The sequence below is a fragment of the Eschscholzia californica genome, unplaced genomic scaffold, assembly GCF_041429995.1.
Source record: "Eschscholzia californica isolate CP2 unplaced genomic scaffold, dmEscCali1.0.p SCAF_5, whole genome shotgun sequence".
NCBI lineage: Eukaryota > Viridiplantae > Streptophyta > Magnoliopsida > Ranunculales > Papaveraceae > Eschscholzia > Eschscholzia californica.
The window spans coordinates 44,615,221-44,638,620 of NW_028238472.1; the positions used below are offsets into that span (position 1 = coordinate 44,615,221).

General features: G+C 35.2%; 4 protein-coding genes and 2 non-coding genes across 8 annotated transcripts; 4 read left to right on the plus strand and 2 right to left on the minus strand.

Annotated features, from left to right (window-relative positions):
• Positions 1–1,041: 1,041 nt before the first annotated feature.
• Positions 1,042–3,458, plus strand: LOC147539584 (golgin candidate 6-like). Of its 3 annotated transcripts, none has more exons than XM_086643706.1 (6): positions 1,042–1,422; positions 1,862–1,989; positions 2,084–2,136; positions 2,559–2,705; positions 2,820–2,893; positions 2,991–3,458. In XM_086643706.1, the coding sequence occupies exons 2-6, from the start codon at positions 1,926–1,928 to the stop codon at positions 3,160–3,162; spliced, it is 510 nt and encodes a 169-aa protein (XP_086499832.1). In that variant the 5' UTR covers positions 1,042–1,422; positions 1,862–1,925; the 3' UTR covers positions 3,163–3,458. The 3 variants fall into 3 exon arrangements, with proteins under 3 accessions (XP_086499832.1, XP_086499833.1, XP_086499834.1); XM_086643708.1 differs by having other exon boundaries at positions 1,111–1,422; positions 2,969–3,458; XM_086643707.1 differs by having other exon boundaries at positions 1,094–1,989; positions 2,969–3,458.
• Positions 3,459–4,216: 758 nt separating this feature from the next.
• Positions 4,217–7,703, plus strand: LOC147539585 (uncharacterized). The gene is made up of 3 exons (XM_086643618.1): positions 4,217–5,469; positions 6,636–6,821; positions 7,203–7,703. The coding sequence occupies exons 1-3, from the start codon at positions 5,002–5,004 to the stop codon at positions 7,482–7,484; spliced, it is 936 nt and encodes a 311-aa protein (XP_086499744.1). The 5' UTR covers positions 4,217–5,001; the 3' UTR covers positions 7,485–7,703.
• Positions 7,704–11,704: 4,001 nt separating this feature from the next.
• Positions 11,705–11,805, plus strand: LOC147539586 (small nucleolar RNA snR60/Z15/Z230/Z193/J17). Its single transcript, XR_015226839.1, has one exon. It is a non-coding gene; the product is annotated as a small nucleolar RNA snR60/Z15/Z230/Z193/J17 (small nucleolar RNA).
• An 86-nt stretch (positions 11,806–11,891) lies between these two features.
• Positions 11,892–11,977, plus strand: LOC147539587 (small nucleolar RNA R11/Z151). The gene has a single exon (XR_015226857.1). It is a non-coding gene; the product is annotated as a small nucleolar RNA R11/Z151 (small nucleolar RNA).
• Positions 11,978–13,251: 1,274 nt separating this feature from the next.
• Positions 13,252–18,779, minus strand: LOC147539588 (sulfite exporter TauE/SafE family protein 3-like). The gene is made up of 11 exons (XM_086643717.1): positions 16,126–18,779; positions 15,728–15,928; positions 15,583–15,647; positions 15,414–15,438; positions 15,226–15,305; positions 14,952–15,152; positions 14,782–14,832; positions 14,471–14,692; positions 14,267–14,360; positions 14,040–14,180; positions 13,252–13,539 (listed from the first exon to the last, which is right to left on the minus strand). The coding sequence occupies exons 1-11, from the start codon at positions 16,280–16,282 to the stop codon at positions 13,460–13,462; spliced, it is 1,317 nt and encodes a 438-aa protein (XP_086499843.1). The 5' UTR covers positions 16,283–18,779; the 3' UTR covers positions 13,252–13,459.
• On the minus strand, positions 18,646–21,993 carry LOC147539589 (sulfite exporter TauE/SafE family protein 3-like). Its single transcript, XM_086643716.1, has 12 exons — positions 21,654–21,993; positions 21,403–21,562; positions 21,042–21,242; positions 20,884–20,948; positions 20,764–20,791; positions 20,550–20,635; positions 20,385–20,471; positions 20,048–20,098; positions 19,660–19,881; positions 19,384–19,477; positions 19,149–19,289; positions 18,646–19,033 (listed from the first exon to the last, which is right to left on the minus strand). The coding sequence occupies exons 1-12, from the start codon at positions 21,891–21,893 to the stop codon at positions 18,948–18,950; spliced, it is 1,461 nt and encodes a 486-aa protein (XP_086499842.1). The 5' UTR covers positions 21,894–21,993; the 3' UTR covers positions 18,646–18,947.
• Between the last annotated feature and the right edge of the window lie 1,407 nt (positions 21,994–23,400).

The following is a 23,400-nucleotide window of genomic DNA, read 5'->3' on the forward strand; positions in this document are numbered from 1 at the left end:
TAAAATGTTTTTTCTTTGTGATGAAGGGTGTTGGCGATTTGTCGGCATGCCGAAGACTCTTCTACGACGATGAGAAATAGAAACAACATATAGTGGATTACAATTGAAAAAATAGTAAAAAAAACGAAGAAAAAATTAATTATTAAGGTTGATTAACGAAAAGATAAAGAAGCAGAGACTATTTTGAAAGCCGGGCATTTTCAAGTGCCCGATTTATTGATTTGGTCATCCAAATATCGAAAAAACCCTGAGTGAAAAGACTAAAATCTCTACCAATGTCTACAAAATTAAAATGTCTTGAAATATCTGTGATTTGTTGTCCCAAACGAATAACATAGATATTGAAACACATTTGAAATGTCTGAAACGAATAACACAAACATTTTAGAAAATTTGAAATGTCGTAAACTAATAGCACAAACATTTAGAGATATTTGAAGTATCTCCAATCAATAAAACAGACATCATTGAATATTACCATGTCCGTCAATGTCCAGAACCACTACTCCTAAGAAAATAAAGTGATTGAGTTTGTTTTTTTATTGACACAATAGTCATTACAAAGGCATTGAGACATTGATACCATGTGATAAGCACGGTAACTGCCGAATTACTACTAGCTTAAAGTCTAACGAAACTAATGGCCCCCCGACGAAATCAATGGCCTAAAGCCCAAAGATATTACTTTATGTACACCCAAATTCAATATTTCTGAATTTACACTTTCATGTGATCAAACGTGAGACCTCCGTATTATGAAGTAGATGTACTTACCAACTGAGCTACAATTCATAATTGTTAGTATCATTTGTCAATCTTCAACCAGGAGGTCGACCTCCACCTAAAGACAGATATTTGTCATACGTGGCAGGCGAAAAGTTAGTATCATATCAAAATCGGATGAAATATTCGATATTAAAAATTTATTAATAGAAGGGAATATGATTGTTTGAGTCAAAATATTTTACATAATAACTAAAAAAACACTCAAAATTTTCAAATAATTAAAAAGTGTGATTATAATATGTGTAATTGTTATTTGTGTTTGAAATAATATGTGTAATTATTATTTGGGTCATTTTATAACTCTTTTATTCCAAAAATGACCCTGAGTACCCTTCGTCTTCTTTCTCTCTCTACGACTCCATTAAAGTCTTCCAGCAAGAAAGGCAGATTAGACTCCATTGAAGTCTTCTTCACTTTATGCCATTGTTGAATCTCCCAATCTTGTCAAGACTCCAAACCATCATCGAAGGTCATTTTCAGACCATAAACCTGGAATCTTCGTTGCGATTACAAAAAGAAATGGATCTATCAGACTGCGAAGAAACTAGGGTTTTTAGATTCGAAGCACATAATCTGAAAGGATGGAGAAATTTGACGTCTAAGCAACATTTAATTCGAGTCATCAGTAACTGAGTTGTAAGTTTTAGTTTCTTTTAGTTTTGATTTTAGTTATTCATTTGTTATTATTGGATCTGAAATGTTGATGGAGATGTATTGATGAGATTTCAGTGAGAGATTTGTAAAGGTGTAATATTCTTAGAGATAGAGGCAATTAAGCTTGTTAATTTTCTTACTTTTAGTTGAATTAAAAGATGAATCTATTAGGGTTTAAATTGGGAATGACAACAAGCTGAGTTTGAACCAATTTCATCATATTTGATAATTTACCATTACTGCAAACTTTGTTTGAACCAATAGCTATACAAATAAACAACTTAGTTTAACAAGACCTGGTATTGAACCAATAGCTTGTTAAAGATATGGACTCCATGTTGTTGTCATTGTTTCAAAGTTCAAACCAATAGCAGGTTTGAAACAATATCTTGTGCTGGCTTGTACTTTTATTTTTTGATAGCCATGTTGAACGGTTGCTTGATCGGATAAGCAATGGTGTCCTAGCAGAGGATAGACGTGTTGCTATGACTAAACTTCAATCTGTCGTAGCAGAGAGCCGTTCTGCCCAGCTAGCATTTGGGGCAATGGGTATGTTTCTTAATTTTGTGAGGCTCACTAACTAGTGTTTCCTACCCTTGTATTCCATATATGTCTAACCCGTTTCACTTATTACTTGTGACAGGATTTCCTGTGCTTATGAGTGTCTTAAGGGAAGAGCGTGATGATGTAGAGATGGTTTGTGATCTTACCTTTTATCTTCCTTTGCTTTCAGTTCCCTGATTTGATATTTCGATCGGCTTGTGAACTTAATAGTTTTTCTCTCAAAGAAAATTAGTCCGACAAGCAATTCCTAAAGCAATTTATCCTTATAAGGTTTCCTTGGAAGATATGCAGTATCTCGCTTCTGAGGAGTGTTGTTTATATACTACTTGTGTACCAGTATTGTTATTGCGACTGTTTATTCGGTGTCACATGAAAAACAGATTGTCTCTGACCTCAGATGACGTTTTCAGAGATAACTCAATGCTATCTCCCTTCTTTTTACTTTTTTGAATTTTTCATTATCAACCTTCTTCAATTGTTTTGGTCTTACATGTGTAATGTTTCTTTTAGTTACATACTAGTGTTGCAATGATTCTTACATTGAGCTTATGCAGATCCGAGGTGCTGTAGAAACACTTTTAAGCCCTTTAACTCCTATCCCTACTGCATGTGGACCAAACAATGAGGTTCAGTCGACATTGATGAACTCTGATTTGCTATCTAGAGAAGCAGAAAACAATTCTCTTCTTCTAAGCTTGTTGGTGAGATCTTCTTGCTTTTATACTTTTCAGCTAATTATCAGTTGTGTCTAAATTATTATGCATTTAGGGACTGCTTCTCAATAAACACATCTTTTTGTTTCTGTACTTCAATAGGCAGAGGAAGACTTCTATGTCCGATATTATACACTTCAGCTTTTGACAGCACTACTTACACATTCTCAAAATAGGTACCTTATTATCCTATATAACCCTGCGTATATATGTTAGAATCCTTGTTTCATTGTAACATCTCGGATTTGAAGTTTTTTTGGTGTCCCATATTAGATTACAAGAAGCAATTCTTACCATTCCTCGTGGAATAACAAGTCTGATGGACATGCTTATGGATCGTGAGGTAAGAAGCAAAATTCACTTTCTGAAGTATCCATATTTCAACTCTATCAAAACGTTCCCAATGAAGGAAAAGAGAAGAAAGGGCAGAACCTCAGAAAGCTAATGAGGCTATTACAAAGTGCATTGGAATTGAATTCCAATGTGTTGGCCTCTAATTTTACCAGCTTCCAGCCGCGTACTGCCAACTACATGCAACATTGACTTGGTACATGTCATAGGCAAAGCGGGTAAAAAGATATTGACAACGACTCCAGCATATTCTTTCTTCCGTTTTCTCCTTTTGTAGTTTCTGCTTATTTGGTTAAAATGTATTTACTGATTCCATAGCTGCATATTGATCAACATACTGAAAATGAGCCAAAATTCAATATTGAATCCACAATATGTTTGCTTCTTAAAGATCACAATTTCGTAAGGGATCTCATTGATAAACATAAATTTGTATCGTACGTTAATTGGAATTTAAGTTTCTTGTCGTCCCTAATTCAGTCATTGACATGTATGCAGATTGATGCAAACACGTTTGCATAACAGATTGTTGCAAACACGTTTGCATAACAGATTGTTGCAAACACGTTTGCATAACAGATTGTTGCAAACACGTTTGCATAACATATTGTTGCAAACACGTTTGCATAACATATTGTTGTTCGTTTAGAAAAAAAAATAGATTGTTGCAAATACGTTTGCGCTGTTGCAAACACGTTTGCATAACAGGCTGTTGCAAACACGTTTGCGTAACAGATTTTTTCCAAACACGTTTGCGTAACAGATTTTTGCAAACACGTTTGCAGAAAAACGTAAAGGAAAAAACGCCGTTTTTTTTCTAGGTTTTTTTTTTGAAAAAAAGTATTGAAAGTGGATCTTGTTAGAAAGGTAATGAAAAATCATTTCTAAATATATAATTTTTATAGAAATCCGACATCTCAAATAAAAGTTATATCGATTTAAAGTTTAAAGATAAATAAAAGAATTTAGTTACACAAAATGACAAAAAAGGGTATTTTAGTATTTGAACACTTTTTGACCTGAATAATAATTTTCAAATGTTTTGTGTTTTTCTACTCATTTTCAATATTATTTTGACCTTTCTAGAAATTACCTCTTAATAGAATAGACAAAATTGAAAAGCATTTGTTAATGCGCATAAAAAAAACAGTTCGATAATTGGGTGGATGAAAGAAGCGCTGCCGACATTTGTTATGCGAATCAAATTAGTCGGGTAGGTCCGGAGTTAGGTACGGAGTCAGGTTCGAAAACCATGAACCTCTCTCTACTTATCAGTTCACTGATCAACTTTCTCTGTCTCTTCAGAATTCTCAACTCTTCTTCTCCTTCTTCTGTTTCCACTTTTCATCCACAGTATAGAGAGAGAAATAAGTATTTTTAGAGAGAGAAAGTAATGATCAAACATCTAATTGAAGATCCAGATGAGTAAAAAGTGTTTAATTGGGTTTCAGATAACAGCGTTCTTTTCTTTTTCGAATTTAAAGCTTTCAACCAAACGTTACTGATTTTCTCTCTCTATGTTGTAAAATTCTCAGTTTATGATCATCTTTTGCATGCAATCTTCTTTACCCTTTTCTGTAATTCAAGTGTTTTTCTTTGGAATTTTGTCAGTTTCCAATATCTCTGAGAAAATTGCAGGAAAAATTTGAACTATTTCTTGAACCCCAAAGGAGAAATTTTTACTGAAGTTTTATTAAATTTGTGAAATTTCGGGTTAAGTTTGAAGATTGAAGGAGAAGATTAGGCGTTTCATTTATGAAATTGGGTAAATTGAAAGATTTATCAGTTTTTACAACAAAATCATAAAAGTTTCATTTTTTGTTTTTTGTTCTTGTTCTCTCTCTCTTTCTAAGAACAGAGGAATTCTCATAAAGTAATTCAATTTCACACTAATTGAATCTTTAGAAGAAAACCCAGATTTTAGTTTAGAAAGATGATGCATACAAAATCAGATTCAGATGTTACAAGTTTAGCACCATCATCACCATCAAGTCCAAAAAGACCAGTTTATTATGTACAGAGTCCATCAAGGGATTCTCATGATGGTGATAAATCATCTTCAATACAAGCACCAACACCTGTTTATAATAGTCCAATGGAATCACCTTCTCATCCTTCTTCATTTGGACGTCATTCAAGAGCTTCATCTGCAAGTCGATTTTCGGGTACTTTTAGATCTTCTTCTGGTCGAAAAATGAGTAGGAAAAGAAATGAAAAAGGTTGGCTTGAATGTAATGTGATTCAAGAAGAAGGTTCTTATGATGATCTTGATGATCATAGAGGAGTTTCTAGACGTTGTCAAGCTTTTATTGCTCTATTAAGTTTTGTTCTTCTCTTCACTGTTTTCTCTCTCATCATTTGGGGTGCTAGTAGGCCTTTTAAACCAGAGATTACTGTTAAGGTACTATCTTGAACTAATCTTCATTTTAGATTTCTTGTTTTTTTTTTCATTCTTTTATATCTTATGCAAATAAGATAGAATTGTAGAGGCATTATAGTGGGTGTGTGTTAAGATTGTGGACATCCAACTCAAAACCAATGAACGGATGAGGTCTAGATGTATACTTGGTTACTAGAGAACCATTTTCTCCACAAGCCTATTCTCATACTCTCCTCACACGAGGCGTTTCTTGAGCACAACATACAAGTCTTTTTAGTGGATGAGGGGAAGCACGTGTCATTGAGCATGTCACATGTGTGTCAAATTTTGTAACTATGTTAAGTTTGTAGACATTCAACTGAAAACCAATTGACAATGAGTAAAGATAAACTAGTTATGTTATTGGATCCTAGAGTACGGAATATGTGAGACTATTCTCACATTATACCAAGTTTCTCTCAAGAAATATATAAATATTTTAAGATTTGAGCAATTTAGTATCTTCTCTCTACCTACCCATTTTTGAATTTTAGTATAGTTTATATATATATATACTCTGAGCAAGTTCTAATGAAAGGGGAATGATAAAATCTAGTAGTATACCAAATTTGAAAAGATATTTGGTAAATTTAATGTTCAAGTTGGTTTGTTTTATTGTGTGACTATAGAGCTTCAATTTGAAAAGATATTTGGTAAATTTTTATCATCAAAAAAAAAAAAAATAGAGCTTCAATTTAATGAGTTTGACCTCAAGCTTATGCGCTTTGGATTTTGATGGGAGATGGTAGTGATTTTGAGTCTAGCTTATCACATGAAGATCCGTAGTTTGGACTCAAACATCGCACTTTGAGTTGTCTGAGGTCACAAGTCGTTTTTCTTTACATCGTTCTATGTTATCTGACTACTTGAAGTGGAAAACTTTATTATTATTTTTTTTGAATTGTTCGCGTGTGCCTCGAACCCTTGACCTTTAAGGTGGAAGATTATACCTTTTACCACTCCAACCAAGGGTTGTTAGCAACTTTATCATTTGTTTCTTTTTAATAGAATCATTATTCCAAGTTGGAGTTTATATCATATGATTTCAATGAGGATATGTTAGTGAATGAGTTTGTTTTGTCTGCGTAATTTACTAGGTTTTTATCGAAATGTTCTTATTGACTCTAAGAACATTATTGTTGTGGCAGAGCTTATCGATGAATAATTTCGATTTTGGGGTGGGATCAGATCCCACGGGAGTTCCAACCAAGTTGCTGACAGTGAATTGTTCGTTGAAAATGAGTGTATACAATCCTGCAACGTTTTTCGGCGTTCATGTTAGTTCCACTACAGTGGAGCTCATTTATTCGAGAATTACAATAGCAACTGGAGAGGTAAAATCCATGTTTGACTTTATATTATTAGTTTAACCTAAATATTTGGTCGGACAACCCGCATGCATCTCTTTAAAAAGAACTTGAGCTACTATAAAATTCTTTGGAACATTCATGTCGAGAGTGGGTATCAAGTAAGCGATAATCCATTCATGAAGTCCAAGTGAATCTGACTCGTCTGAATCGGAATCATCAGATAATCAGCCTAAATTAGCGATTGGATGAGTTACAAAAACAAACAGTCTAAAATCTGACTCTGGTCCATTTAAACCTCGAGTTAGATTTCAGACCTGACTTAGAAAAAGAACACTAGACCTTTCTACTACAAATGAAATTTATCTCAATTTTTCGAGTGACCCAACTATTTTTTTTTTTTTTCAGTTGAAAAAATACTATCAACCGAGAAAAAGTCGAAGAACAGTATTAGTGAATATAGAGGGAACAAAGGTTCCTCTATATGGAGCCGGGGCAAGCATGGCATTGTCAGACAACAGCGCTAACGGAGTTCCATTGATTATAGACTTTTGGGTACATACACGAGGGTACGTAGTGGGAAAGCTAGTAAAGTCGAGGCACAAAAAACATGTATCATGTCTTGTGGTGATCAATTCTATTAAAACAAAACCAATTAAGTTTAAAGCAGACTCATGTACATATGACTGATTGAAGTTCTCTTCTTTATTTTATCTCTGAAAGGTTATCTTTTCCTCATATTGAAGATTTGTGTGTATTGAGTGCAAACTTGTGTGATAAAATACATTAGAGAGTTTTCTACCAATTTGATCTCATCATGTGTAAGAAGTCTGTTTGGCTGGTTGTGTTTTTTGTTGTATCAAATAATTTTTTTTTGTGAGTTGATAAATTTAATTCTCATGTTTCCTACATTATTGGGGTTACGCCGTTACGGTTGTCAGTTGTTACGAAATAAGTATCGGGTTTATGACACGAATACTGTATTACCTTTTCTGCAAAAGAAAGAGAGAAAGTTAAATGAAAAAACAGAAGTGAGCCAAATACTTTAAAGGGGTATAGGTTCCTTATATTTTGGAATTGTTGTCCCATGTAACTGGTGGGAATCGGTCCGGACCGGTCGGTATCGGACTCTAACTTCATCGAACCGGTCGACTCGAACATAAACTGTTAGTGACCACCTATTTATTCGGGCGGACTCGGACGGTCACTCTCAAGAATTCTTTGTCCATTGACCGTCCAAGACCGTTTATTTTACCGGTCCAGTCGGACACCGGACGGTCTCGGTCCGGACTTTTCAATAAATTTACTTAATTCAGAACTTTATTTTTATTAACACAAACAAAATTACTTGCAAATGAAGATGTTTAGCCAAGAAATCAAAAGTAAATATAAAAAAGAAAAAACACAGTTGATCATCATTTGACAAGATATAATTAAGCCATGCACTAATGTTTGGTCTTCCTGAGGACTATATGACTATAGCCAACGATCATCATATATTCATATGTCTATAAAATTCAATGGTCAACTTTTAAAAATGAGGACAGTTTAGTCGGTCAACCTATTCGGTTACTCGTACCGGTCGGTTAGCGGTCGGTCCTTCGACATAGAATTTTGACCGTGACCGTCCGCCAATTCTTTCGGGCCGGTCGGATACTGACCGTTATGACCATCGGGTGCCCATGGACACTTTTTATCTCGGTCGAACGGATCGGATAGCGGTCTTTCGGATCTTTTTCCCACCCCTACATGTAAGTGTTTCTCATACATCATTTGCCCATCCTGGAACAGGAGACCATCATTTGTCCTTCCCTGTCCTCGTCTCCCTCTCTTTCTCTAGCCCTTCCTTCTCTGTCTCTTCCCTTTGTCGGTGGTAGACTGGTAGGTAGGCTTGCTTGCTCCAGAGACTAAAAAAAATTTGAATTTCAAGACGGGGCATGCTAGCAAGCTTACGAGAAATTATATTCTTTCTTCCATTTGCTCTCTACGTCTCACTTGAACATATTCTCTCCATTTGTTCCATGCTCAAGTTAGACGTTGCCACATCATGAAGAGGATTGGGGGAGGGACCAAAGGGAGGGAGGGACAAAATTTTTGCTAGCTTAATGTTATGAGAAAATAAATTTGTACATAAAACATATATGTTCGTGCAAACTATAATTCAAACATAAATATTTAGTGAATATGGTAATATTTTCTATCTTTTTTTGAAACCAAGCGAAACCATTTTCATTCATAAGTGATAAAATCACAATGTTACATGGGTGATAATTCTTATTTCTCTCATCTGAAAACTTCATGAGAGTTACATACCTTTAAATGTAAAGTGCATCATAAAGGAAAAAAAAATTGACTCGACACCGACTCAATAAAATGACCCTAAAGGTCGAAAGATGAAAAGATCGCGAATTAAAAGACCCAAATGGTCGACAAAATAACTGGAAAAAACTAAAAGAACCACCGCCGCTATCACCGGAAAATCGTCGCCGTCACCGGAAAACCGCTTCTGTCACCGGAAGACCGCATTAGTCACCGGAAAACCGTCGCCATCACCAGAAAAACCGTCGGCGTCAAAATAACCAAAGTATAATGAAAAAACTAAAATCTCCCTCTTCATCCTCTCGCCGGACCACCACCACTGCCCCGAGCCCTCCATTAGAACACACCACATATATGTCAACTTTCTAGTTTAATCCCAAATAGTTGGAAGGTGATTTTGTAATATAAAAGTGAGAGCATAAGGATAACATGGTGAAGGAAAAATCTCTGACGCAGTTTGGATGAATCTTGACCAAAGAGGTCAAACTTGAATTAACGAAAAAGATTAGAGGGTCAAAAAAGAAGCTAGTTATAAAGCAAGGAAACAGGGGGTTAAAATAGAATTTTACCCAGAAAATAGAGACCAAAAAAGAACTAATTGAATAAGAATGGAGTTCTCCGAAACGTTTGATCCCAAGCAAGTTGAATGAATGACCAACTATGCTACACTAACGGGAAAAATAGGATTTCTAGTAAAGTGGGCCTAAAACCATCTCCAACCCAAAACTCAAAAAACAACTCTAGTCATATGCGGCAAGTCTCAATTGATGTTCTTAATCTTATGTTGCAGAATAAAGATCCTTCAAATTTGTAAATATATATTTAGTTATTTTTTCTGATTTTAAAATTTGTCTTCTTCGAATCAATCCAGATGTTGAGACTATAAGGAATTTACCAAATTTCTCAGACGCTCAAGACAGTCGGATTGTCCTTGCAGTTAAAATACTGAGCGACCCGAGTTTATGGAGTTGTGACTTACTCGTTGATTGAGGTTGTCCACTTTGAGTTGATTTGTTTACCTTTTATAGGTTTCCTTGACCGACTATTGATAGGTTGATGGTTAAGGTCCACCGTGTTAGATTGAAACTAATGTAGTTTGAAGATATTAGGATTTCACTTTGAGATTATCATGTACCTTTGGTTTATAAAGTTACCTTGTTCAAGGATTCTTGATAGGTCGTTTTTCCGATCTTTTAGATTCTTAAAAGAAGTTTCCTCCTTGCAGAACTCTTAAGGCCCAAGTTTGATAAACACTTAAGATCCTCAAAAACTGAGATTTTCTGTAGGATTCGGGATTATGTCGGTAAAGCATTAGGCACACTTCTACCTCAATGTTTCGGGATTGAGGTATCAACCCCACTTGCACGACTCCCCTTATCTTCTCTTAAATCCTATAACATACCCGGTTATATTTGAACCAGAGTAGCGCTTTGACACTTAGGACAATCGTATCGACTTCTAGCTCTAGGCTTGAGTGATAAACCTCTTTGATCAGATTCGACCTCCCTATTGACCTGATACAGATTGACTCGTTGGACTTTTGATATTTTCTTGACTTATTGCGCTAAACTGATGACTATTTTTTGGATTTTAAGGTTGTTAAACATATACCAAAAAAAAACTCGAAAAAGAAAGTCATCTCTCCCCATTTTCATCTTCTTTACCACCACATCATCTATCTCATCTTAACTTCACTTTTATTTACCATCACTACCCACCTCCACCACCATCTTACCAATATTGTCACCTCTCCCTCGTTATACCTCTCTCTTCCACTGCGAGGGTTTCTTTCTTCAAAACCCTCATACATGCCTGGATAGGTCTACCCTCGATGGGGTTTGAAGAAAAGCCTAGGCGAAAGAGAGATGCGATTGATAGCGGTCTATGGGGATGGTGGTGGGGGACCGTTGTGGATGACAATGAGTCGATAACAGAGGGTAAAACTTGTCATTGACTCTTTGCGGCGAACAATAATTTTTTTTTTCTTTTTTTTTACGTCTTCGTTTTTAAATGTTGTCTATATAAATGGCCATTAGAAACCTTGTGTGCCCATATCCCTAACCTAGCATACTACCCACCTTAAATAGGCTGGGTATAATAGTGGAGGCACAAAGCCCACCTAGTTAGAGATCCCATTGCCAGGTCCTAGTGCTTCTCCCCTGACTTCGCAGCCTATACGTTCGGAAACCCTAACTCAACTCATGTAGACTATTATAAATAGTCAAATACCAATCCTCAGATTATTCATCGATCTCTACTTCCATCTTTTTCTCTCTAATTGAATTAGGGTTTTAGTTCTTACTTTTTGCTGCTATGTTTCTGAAACTTCCCCACTTCATCATTCTTCTTCTCTCTAGAACCTCTCATTTCTCTTACTTTTTGTGAAGTTGGAGAGTTTTGATTAGGATTGAGAAATGGTGCCAATGATTATAAATATTTTATTAGACAAGCATATGTCCGAATCTATGTATGTTGATAAATCTTATTATCTATGAGGCATCAGATATACCCATTTCTTCTTTTCTTGTTTTCCCTCTTGAATCTTGATTTTATAAAAGTAAATTTATTTTTGAAGATGGAGAATCAGAGTAGTCAGTCATGTGATGATCAGTTGCATAGTTCAAATGAGATTTATGAATAAGTCTTTGATTATTATTACTTAATAGTCTTTCGCTCCTATCTGATGACTCTCTCTATATTTTTTTTTTATGTATTGAGTTAAAGTTTTCATTTTTAATTTTTAATTTTACAAGGGTAGAATAGAATAGATTTTGAAGAGGGCTGATGATGAAAAATATATTTATCTTAGCGGATTTCAGTGAGATTTTTAATCTATGATCTGATTGTTACACACACTGAAGCCCTAAAAAATTTGTTTGTTTAACGTTGTTATTTTTTTTTTTCATTTATAGATCCAAATGGGAAATTTTATCAATTCACATAATTTGCAAGTATTCACTAGTAGTGGTAGGATTTAACCACAAGATTAAAAAATGTTTAATAAAATAACTAGTTCTGAGAGAGGTAGTGAGACCTTAAAAACTATCTCAACTAGCAACTTTTCCAATGGGTAGGTGGGTCTTTGAAATTTTTGTAACTTGAAACATCTTCTGTAAGTGATTTCCACGTGGAAAATGATAGAGTGACTTAGAATTTGGTACGTACAGGATGACATGTGTCTTCATTTGGAAACAAAAGCGGTCCCCAGTTGTAGTAATGGTGAAGAAGAATAAAATAGCGGGGGAGTTGGAGAGGTTAAAACTTAGATCCTATTCCTTTGTATGTTTGAAGGTGATGGAAGATGTAATTTAGTTGAAGTAATGGTGAAGAAGAATATCTTCTTCTGTTACATGTTTGAGGGTGATGGAGGAAGAAGAAAAAGATCATATTCTGATATGTGTTTGAGGGTGAGCGAGGTTGTAATTTAGTTGTGTCAATGGTTGAAGATGAAGAAGTAGAAGAACAAAATCTTTTCTTTTTTCAATCTAGTTTTTTTTATGATTCTTTATTTTTTATGTTACAGAAAGTATACTCAACCCGCCTCATGATACTCCCACTTAAACTGTTCTCGAGAAAAATCCTTATTTTTCTCATATGCAATTAAGTGAGAGTTTAAAGAGGCAGGTCATGTAGACTTGCTATTTATTTTAATGTTGTGTTTTTACGTGTTGTACCTCAATTAAGTAGTGATCAAATAAGCCAACTATGCTTGACCCTCGAAAATCTCCTAATGGGTCTGGATCGACACCATTTGAAAAGGGAAGTCTTAATGGCTCCACCTAGAAACAAACATTCGCCACTTTTGTATTTGACTTGAAATTGGTGGACTCCACCTTATTTATTTCACAAAATTGGCTGTGAGTCCTTCAATTTTCGAAGGGGTGCAAACAGTTTCTTTGTTCTCATTTTTCGTTTCTCTATTGTCAGATCTTAAAATCACAAACTTTATTTTTCTCTCTCAGTTCATTTGTCTCTACATTAAATCTTTGAATCAATGTTGAAATGATCTCTAAAGCATTTTTTTTCTCTCTAAACTCTCACAACCCAAATTGGGTAAACTATGTAACAAGCATAAATCACTTTGCAAGAGCCAATAGACAAATTAAAAGAAAGAGTAATGCAATGAAGAGGAAAAACATCTGAAAGGATTTCTATTGAAGTAATTAATCAATTACAAGTAGTGGTTAGTTTCTAGGGTAACTTGTACAAAATCAGTAACATATAGGCCGCCTCATCAAGCAGTAACTTGTACAAAATCATAACAAGATCATTGGCTTTTTGGAACAGTAACATATAGTAAAAGTGATGGTTAATCAGTTGTCTGAGGGACAGAGATGGAGAGAAATTCATACTAAGCAGAAGTTGTGAAAACCCAAGTAATCATGTCGCTCAATCTTCTTAATCATGTTTTCTATGCCAATCCCACCTGTTAAATACACTACAACTTTTAATACATCGATACTAACATTAAAACATCGATACTAAATTACTAATCAAGTAAAATTCCATCACTCATGCACTTTCGCATGCCATAGTATAATATTTTGTTGGATAAGGGATTTACATATCCCATTTCTCATGGATCACAAGAAATGAGAATTTGTGTCGACCATCATAGTCTAGTTCCTAGTAGAACCCCTTGTCTGGATTACGTGGTGCGCAAATGTATTTTTGGTATTTGATAAAACGCCTATTAATCGGAAAGACATCCAGGGAATTTGCCTCAGTTTTGGTGTATGTTTTAACTAGATTACATGGATTTCAAGGCACCGAAGAGGAACACCGAGAATAGTAACACCGAGAATAGTAACACACGACCCCAGGGCTAAAAATATGTTATCTAGGACCTCTAGTCTCTACTCAGTGACACTTGGTTTTTAGTTGGATGTACACAAACTTAATAAAGACATTGTAAATGATTCTCACCAAGTAGCATTGCGCTCACGAAGATTGTGAAGACCAAAACAAAGACAATTAGAGATGCCCTCCTAAATACCATGACCATCTTTCTTCCTGCATGTTGCCCTACAAAGGCAGCAACCGCTGCCACGGCTAGAAAGTATAGCGCTGCCAGAGAAAATGTAAATTGGTTTATTCATCAAGTTGTATACAGTATCGAGTCAAATGACTAAAAAAAATGTAGTTTCTCTTACCATAAGAGAGTGGAAAATGTCTTAGGAGATAGTATTCTATAACAGACATGGACGCTGAAAATAACGTCACAAAAGTGGCTGTAGCACTTGCAACCTGCAAATATTTCACAAATTATTTAATGAAACCGTTTTGGGGAAACAAGAAAGATAGACATTTACCCAAATACCGAACAATTAAATGAAGCAAGAATGATAGACAATAACCTGAGGAGGAATTCCAAGCTGTAAGAAGAAAGGAACCAAAATGAAGCCTGCACCAATTCGTAATAGCTCACCAGCTGAACCAGCCAGTATTCCGATAAAACAATAGAGAATCAGCTGATGCACTTCGAGTTTGGTTCCCGCTTCTCCCATGGAAGCAATTACTTTGTTTCCTTTATACAAACTAACTGCCTGGTATAAACTTCCTCCTATCGAAACTGGTATCTGAAAAAGAAAAAAAACATTTTCTAGTCCACCTATTCGGAAAAAGCTCAGTTCTGAGGCAAATCTTATATGGGGTTATAATAACGTACCTGAATCGAGGACAGAACCCAGTATGATATAGAACATGTTGCTTTTTCGTTCTGTCAAACACAAACATGAAAGGTCTCGATTCGATTACTAACTAATAGGGTTCGAAAGTGTAAGGAAGCTCTAAACAATGTCATATTAGTAACAATAACATGCTAAACTGATAGCAAACCTTAGCAATCTGCAACAAAAAGAATACGATCCAAATGAGGGTAAGAAGGCCGAGTTCTTTCCAGTAGACATTCTCAAGAATCGAGGCCTCTGCTTTTTGAGAACCATTTTTGTCCTTTTGGATGACATTTCTTTGACAGTTTTCTACAGACTTGTCTTCCACTTCTTCACTACCAAGATACTCATTTTCATGAACAGGAACCTGGATAATTAGAGAAGTTAATTCATGGAGTTTTAGAGGTGGAAATATAGGTTATGAGAGTTCAAACACCCACCACTGAATTCGTTTTCTTTAGAGTGGCAGACGGTGGATTACTTGGTACAGACTCGTTTTCCACTTCTTCGCTAACATTACCTTATTAAAGAGAAAAGGATTTTACCCATCAGTTCCAAGATCGAAAAGATTATCGAAAGACAAAATCACAGTCTCTTATAAAATGAAATAGAATTCGATTTAACTCACCAAACTCCAAACATTTTCCGGTGTGCTGAAATTACAAAGAAATATAAAGTCAGTGTCACCATGAGAATTGTATCAGTCAACCTATGTCACATGGTATTGTTATGCACCATGAGAAAATAGAAATATTAAAATTGACAAACAAAAAAATCGGAAAAGTACGGCGAGTTACCTTCTTCATCATGGTTTCCTTTTTACATGTTTCTAAACCCTTTGATAGTGCCATAGTCAATGGTCCTGCAAAAACTCTAGACCTATTAAGAATGTTTTGAAGTAGAAAACTAATCGATGAGAGATAGTATTTAAGTAATATTTACCTATAAAAACAATAAGTAGGAGGATTGTTGTTATCCATTCGGGAACAATCTTCCGTAAAGCAATTCCGATACTGATTCCTAGTAAGAGCATTGGCTGGATTAGTAATGCCAAGTGGTAGTCGGTCACAGGCATATCAAGTGTTGGATGCCGTCGTTTAAGATTGAAGTAAACAGTTGAGATTGCTGCACCTGTCGCCATACCTGACCATATAACAAGATATACGATCAAATTCAATACTTTCCGACGTTAGCAAAGATCCATTTTCAAGACCATTTCGATCAAAGAAGCAATGTCGAGATATTGACATAGTTTCCAAGCTCGAAAAACAAACAGATACGAAGAAATAAGAATGAATTTATCTTGAAATGACATAACAAGTAGTACAACTATTTCTTACATTTTGATAATGAAGCTGCTGATTTTGTGTCGAATTCAACTATAAAGGTAAGCATGGGAACAAAAATTCCACCCCCACCACCACCTCCTATACTCCCAAGTGATGCTCCAAGGAACCCAATGATGGAACCAACTACCATACGCCAGGCGAACCTCATTGCCTAATTGAAAATTAGACTAGAACTGCAATGAGTAAGAAGTGTTGTCAAAGGCTTTCGGAGAACTAAAAACCGATTTTACTTTTAGATGTTTTGAAATCTCTTCCGATGACCCATTTATACAATTCAAATGCTTCATGTATCCTATGTAACTCATGGATGGAATTGTCGAAAGAGACACCAATTTGATGACCTTTATTTGTGGTTGGCAAACTCCAATTGAAACACCATACGCTCTTTGGTTGGTCCAGAATGAGTAGCATTTTGCTCCGACGTCCCATTCTCTTTGGCATATCATTTTCTTCGTAATAATAACCGCCCTGGTTCATACGCCATTATACTTATATGTGTATAGTTGTTTGGAATCAAGCATTTAATGTTTGATAAAAGAACTAGCATAAGCTAAATGCAAAACCACAACATTTCTTTAACGACATTCAAGTAGACCCCATCTACATCTATATACTTATTAGCTACCACATATAGTTGGTCGATTACCCGTAAATGGACACAATGTCACAAATCCATAAGAAAAAAGAAAGAAAGGGAACGCTAGAACAATGTCGAAATTACTATTCTCATATCAATGGGCATCAAATGTGAAAAACTAACTAACCCATGATTTTAATTTGTATTTTTGAAGTTTTAACTCAGTTGTACACTAATAAAACAATCAAGATAAGTTGAATAATCATCTCAAAATAACACTTAATTGGAACTTTTACTGACTTATCAGACTAAAATGTGGGCAATGGTAATAAGAGGAAATGATTTTGTTCTTCCATATGAAAGTAAACCCATCCCATAAACGATCATTTTACACAGTTTAACATGCAAAGAAAAGCTTAAAATTTCGGAAACCCCCCATACTTTCAGAAATTTCTTTTATTTATTTAGTTCATCTTCATATATGGGGAGGCTTTCTCATTCAAAACAGATGACATTGATTACAGCATGGGGATTTGGTTTAGTCCCACATTGGTTGTAGAATTGGGAGGTGATCACTTTATAAGTGTGAAGAAATATCTCACTTTTTGAACTAGCCAAACATGATTTCCGCGCGCCTAACATGGCCTTAAGGCCATAAAACTACTCTATCTATCCCAAAACCTCTCCTTTGTTTCGGAGGCGCGTACAACCATCTGAACTATAAGTAAGAAAGTTTTCCCGAGGAGGGTTACGCACAGTAAAACTGCTGGTGCTTTTAAAACTTCTCCCAATTGAAATAGCCACACAATGTACTTGGGGCTAAGTATCTTTGTGGTAAACCCATAGGTCTAGACTCTGGAGTGGAGTAGAGGTGGTTCCACCCTCAGTCAAGTCTCAAAACCAATGTGCTAAAACTCTGGCTAATGGTGTGTCGTGGTTGTCGCCAATGAAACCGATTTTACTCAAATGAAATACGTTTAAACACAGTTGTATCGAAAACAAATTTTCTCAAATTTGCATTTTGGGAGTTAGTAGGCCTCCTGCCATTTATGTGGGAGCAATCCCTATAATTTGCTGCTCTGATCCATTCAGAAGTTTTTGTCAGAATCTTTACCAGTAGTATGGGCAATGGAATAGTAATGAACCAAAAACGATAGATACGAATCAACACATATGTCACACCCTCGCCTGCCTGGCGGTTTTGAATGCCCCCTAATCTAAATTATTGTACAATGCCGTATGATAAGGGAAAAGTATACTTCATCTATTTGTATTTTTTTTTGTGTTCGTGGTCGGGTTTATTTCCTCTCGTCTTTTCGAGTATTTAATTCTATGCTCTTCAAAAGCTCATCCACACATTTATTCTATACAATAGTTCCAAAAATAGTACTTTCTGAAAAGTACATAATGTGATATTTGGATGAATGACATGGCCTCCCAACATCATATACATTTAAGACTTTGTTTTGATCAATTACTTTTTCTTTGAAGGTTTGGGGGTCTTTTGTGCAAAGCGAGAATGTCTAGATCGAACGGCTTGCATTCCACCCGCACCAAATGACATGATCTAACGACCAGGCTATGGACCCAATGGGATCTTGTTGGGACGCTACCATGAGCGTCGGTCCTCGCATTTCGCCCAAATCGGGCATGTAGTGGGATCTCTCCAAATTTTCATCTAATGACGTCGTTTCTACCTTTTTGGGACAGATCCTGTCTGATCGAACGACTCAACATTATTTTTGCGTGATTTTATCATATCTGACGGTGGGTATCACAACGGACATCATTTTGAGTCCCAATGACAACCAACTCGTCCATATAGCTAACAAATGCATCCCTTTTAACCCACCTATTCGAAACCTTAAAATAGGACCTACAAAATTCATTCTGTTTTCTCCAGTGCATTCAGCATTAAGAGTTCTATATTTTACTGTTTCTAAAATTCTGACTTTATGGACAAATTCATGAGCATTCTCTTGTGTCTAGAATGACACCTTTATAAACATCAAGAGGATTCTAGCATGTCTAGAATACATAATTGAGAGCTTTCCTGTATGTCTAGAATCTATAATCAAGAGCATTTTAGTGTGACATAATATTTATGACTCATTTTGATATACAAGCAAACGGAAAATTGTAACGAAAGCACAAGCTTAACAGTTGGTATTTTTGGGACCATATACAACATAATTGGGACAGTGAGATCAAGGAAGACGATGAAGAAAAACCCATATCAACCATCAAGTTTGCACAAGTTCTCAAATCCCATATATTCGTGCCGCTCAATCATTCTAATCATGTTTATGACGCCCACTCCACCTGTAAAACAAAATTTCGAATGGAAGACAGGTTATCACTTTGAAGTAGTATTCCTTTCTTAAAACTATAAATACGAGAAACGTCAATCATTTGACTTAATCTAAATGGTACTTACCAAGTGTGATACCGCTCACAAAGATTATGAAAGACAAAATGAATATAATGATAGATGTCCTTCCTAATGCAATAATCATCTTTCTTACTACTCGTTGCCCTACGAATGCAGCAATAGTCGCCACAACTACAAAATACAAGGCTGCAACAGAACATATAGAGTTAGAATACATATGCTCACGCATACATAAAAAAGTACTTGAAATAAAACATACAAAAAATGTGACACTACTTACCATAGGGTACTGGAAAACGGTCTAAAAGGTAATATTCTACGACCGACATGGATGCAGAGAATGTGATAGCAAAAGTGGTCGTAGCGCTAGCAACCTGCATCGACCATTTGCAAATTAAACCTTAAAAAGTAACGAGTTGGTTAAATTCTTTTAGCCACAGTTTTGTGGAAAACTGTCGCTAACACAAGATTAGTAGCTGTGCAAAATCCTGGTTAATTTCTTCGAAAGTTTGCGAAAAGGAAAACATCGGGAAACATGAAAAAAAAATATGCGCACCTCTGGAGGGATGCCAAGCTCCAAGAAGAGAGGACCTAAAAGAAAGCCTCCGGCTAGACCTAGCATGCCGCCTATCATTCCAGCCAGTAAACCAAAGAACGAGAACAAAGCTAATTGATGAGCTTTAATGTTTCCACCCCCTTCTCCAAAACAAGCAACCACCTTCTTTCCAGTGTATAAGCTAACTGCTTCATACAGAGTGACTCCCAGAGAGATGGGGATCTGTAACACAGAAATGGAGAATAGTCCCATATCGACAAAAAAAAGTAAATAAACGAAGCCCGCACACTTAATTCATTTTACATTCTAGATGCTTAGAATTTAGATTTCTAGGGCATTTGTGTGATGAATTCAGGCCATGACAAAGGTAACAAAAAATACAACATACCTGTAGTAAGTTCAAGACCCAATATGTTGTGGAACAGGTTGGTGTATTATTCTGCAAGGAACACATAAAAGCAAGTTTTACATTAGTTAATTAGCCCATAGCAACCATACATGTGGCGACTTAAGTTCCAAAAGACGTCGTTATTTCTACGCTCTTGCTGCCCATGCCCAAGCGGGCAAGCCCAATGGGTACAAGTTTCTTTCATGGTAAAGACTCCATGACGCATGATGATTAGTTCACACCTACAGCTAAGACTCCGTCCCAAGCGACGTGGGAGTATTACAATACATATGTGAGAAAACCGTAATAAGATACTTGATTCTTACTAAAGACGAACCTTAGTAATTTGTATAGCAAGAAATGAAACCCAAACGAAAACAAGTAGAATAAGCGCCTTCCATCGAACATTCTCAATTATAGGTACCTAAAAAATGGAAGCAGTTAGCTAGTAATCCATTTTGAGAGGAGACAAAAATAGAAACTAGTTGACATATATAGTAACCTCTGCTGCAGATGAATTCCTCTCTTCTACAACCTCCCTTGGACAACTTGGTAGAGGCCTATAACCCACTTCCTCGCTATCGACACCTTAAAAAACAAGGCAAGACATAATATATATCAATTTTAAGCAATCCAATAGATAGCCGAATGAGTAACAATGTCATTGTTAGTTGTTTTTTACACTCTTATGGAAATTTTTGAGATGCTCAACTCACCATTTGACTCCAAGCATTTAACACCCTCCTGAAACAAACAACACAAGATTCAAAACTAGAAGGAGAATACACAAGATAACTTTGAACAAGAACAAGAGAAATTTTTTTTTAGTCTTTTACCTTCTTTAACTTGGTTTCCTTTTTCCATGTCTCTACGCCTTTGAAGAATGCTACCGTTGACGTCCCTTTACGCAGAATAAAACACCGAAAACTAGTCAAGGGTTATGTCGAGTCCAATAAAAAGCTAAAAACCATGAAAGTCATGTTGTTAAGTTTACCTAGGAAAAACATAATAAGCAGAACAGTAACCATCCAGTCAGGGAAGATCATGTTGAAACCTACTCCGATACTAACACCGAGCATAAGCATCGGTTGAACAAGAACTACCAAGTTGTAATCAATAATAGGCATGTCAAGTGTTGGATGCTTTCTCTTTAGGTTGTAGTAAACAGTTGACAAAGCTGCAGCTACAATCATGCCTATATATCCCAAAAACAACATCAAATTATAGGTAAACAAAACTCAGTCCGGTCGCATTTAATCAACTCCAAAGACTAAAAACATGAATTTAGATGATTTTGATTCAATTTTGACACATGAAGAACTTGTATAACAATTAATATTTTATGTACTTCTTACATTTAGAAACTGGAGCTGATGATTTTGAATCAAACCCAACAATGAGAGTAAGCATGGGAACGAAAATTCCGCCCCCACCAACTCCTCCTCCACTCCCTAATGCAGCTCCAAAGAAACCGATAATCGTTCCAACTATCATCCGCCATCCAACTTTCATTTCCTGCAACACCAAATTCATAAGCTTTTAGTACATGCATAAAATATAAGATCATTCTCATGAAGAATTTGATAGATTTGAAGTACTAACTCACCGGCCAAACGTGTTCGTAACTCATAGCTTGACCTGATTTCCATAAGAAATTTCTAACATGAAGAAAGTAATAATCCAATTCAATATTTTCTTCACTTCCTTCTAATCTTAATGATTTAGCATTGCTTATAAGGTTTCGATCTATCGAAACAGAAACAAAAACCAAAACTAAAAGAAATGTGAATGCTATAATTGTTGCTATTACACTCATTTCTTGCCATCTCATTCTGAATTCACCCATATTTGATTAATAAGTTTTTCTTTTCCTTTTTTTTCAGTTTGAGATATATACGTAGAACTATATCGATCAAATTGAATTATTTCGTGTTTGTATCGAACCCACGTTTGGTTGGAATTTATAGGAATTTAAAAGATTTACTTGTTCTTCTTCTATATATATAAATTAAAAAGAGGTATGATTTGGTAGAGTTCTTGTTCACCATTGATGAAGATTAATTAGCTGTCCAGGTGAATTTGGAGAAGATTTCAAACACATTTATTCCAAGAGAACTAAGTATTGATTGACCCCAACTTTTCACATTCTGAAAAATATTATTTTAAAATTATTTTTCAATCTATTTTATTTTTATTTATTTTTCAACTGACTAAGAAAATCCAGCCTAATAGGGTAAATGGATTAACAATAAATGTATGAATCTTCTTGAGTTCATCAATCACTATCCAGAGTATCAAGGGTCTTCAAGCACTTCTCTCGAATTAAACAGAAGAGCGCAGAAAATTCGAACATTTGTACTTTTCTTTAGATTAATAAAAAACATTCAAAAATATATGTTATCCTCAAAATAAATCCAAATTTACTATGGACATGAGGATGTCAACTTAGACAACTAAAAAAATTTAATATATATTTTAATTTTGAGATAGTATTTCTTTATTAATTGACTCCACTTTATTATATATTGATTAATATATTTTTCAATAACAAAATATACTTTCTAGTAACACATCACTTTAAAACCTCATATACCTTTATGAAAAAAATAATCGTCGGAAAGCTGCAAATATGAAAGGATTAAAACTTTTTTCTACCGGTAACATTGTTTCAACAATTCAACCCTCGACAATAGTACTTAAGAAATTTAAAAAGATTAAACGTGAAATCGTATAAAATTGCATCAGTGAAAAGACCAAAAATACCTAAGAATTACTTCAATCCACTAGATGGAGGAGAAATACCTGTGAAAAATCCTTCCTTGTCATATTCAAGTATCCTAATTTCTAGGGTTAATTAACTACTATTAACAAGTATATCTTCACAAACTATTTTAATAATTAATTAAATAAAACCATCGAATATTCAAAATTAAATGATTTAATTGAAATTGTCTTAGTTTGTCTTGAAGTGAGATTGACATATTGCGATGACACAATATGGTTTTGGAGACCCACCCCTTTGTACCCTGCCATGGCCGGTGTATGTCTTGCAATATACATTTGATGTCAGACAGACAGTGTTCGTCGTATGCCATAGTCATCTCATAGAAATACACTGCCAAAAATATAGGTGTAACTTCAAACTCAGTAAATATTTGAAACTTTTGAGATAGATTTGTAATTAGTACGAGGGTTGCTACATTTTAATACACAGGATGCTTGTTTTTTTATTTCAGGATATTTATTATTCTTATTTTTCATATTATTTTTCACATTTAAAATTTGATATTAAATTGAAAATAACATATTTGAAATTTTGAACTATTCATCCTTCTTTTTAAATTTCAAAGGTG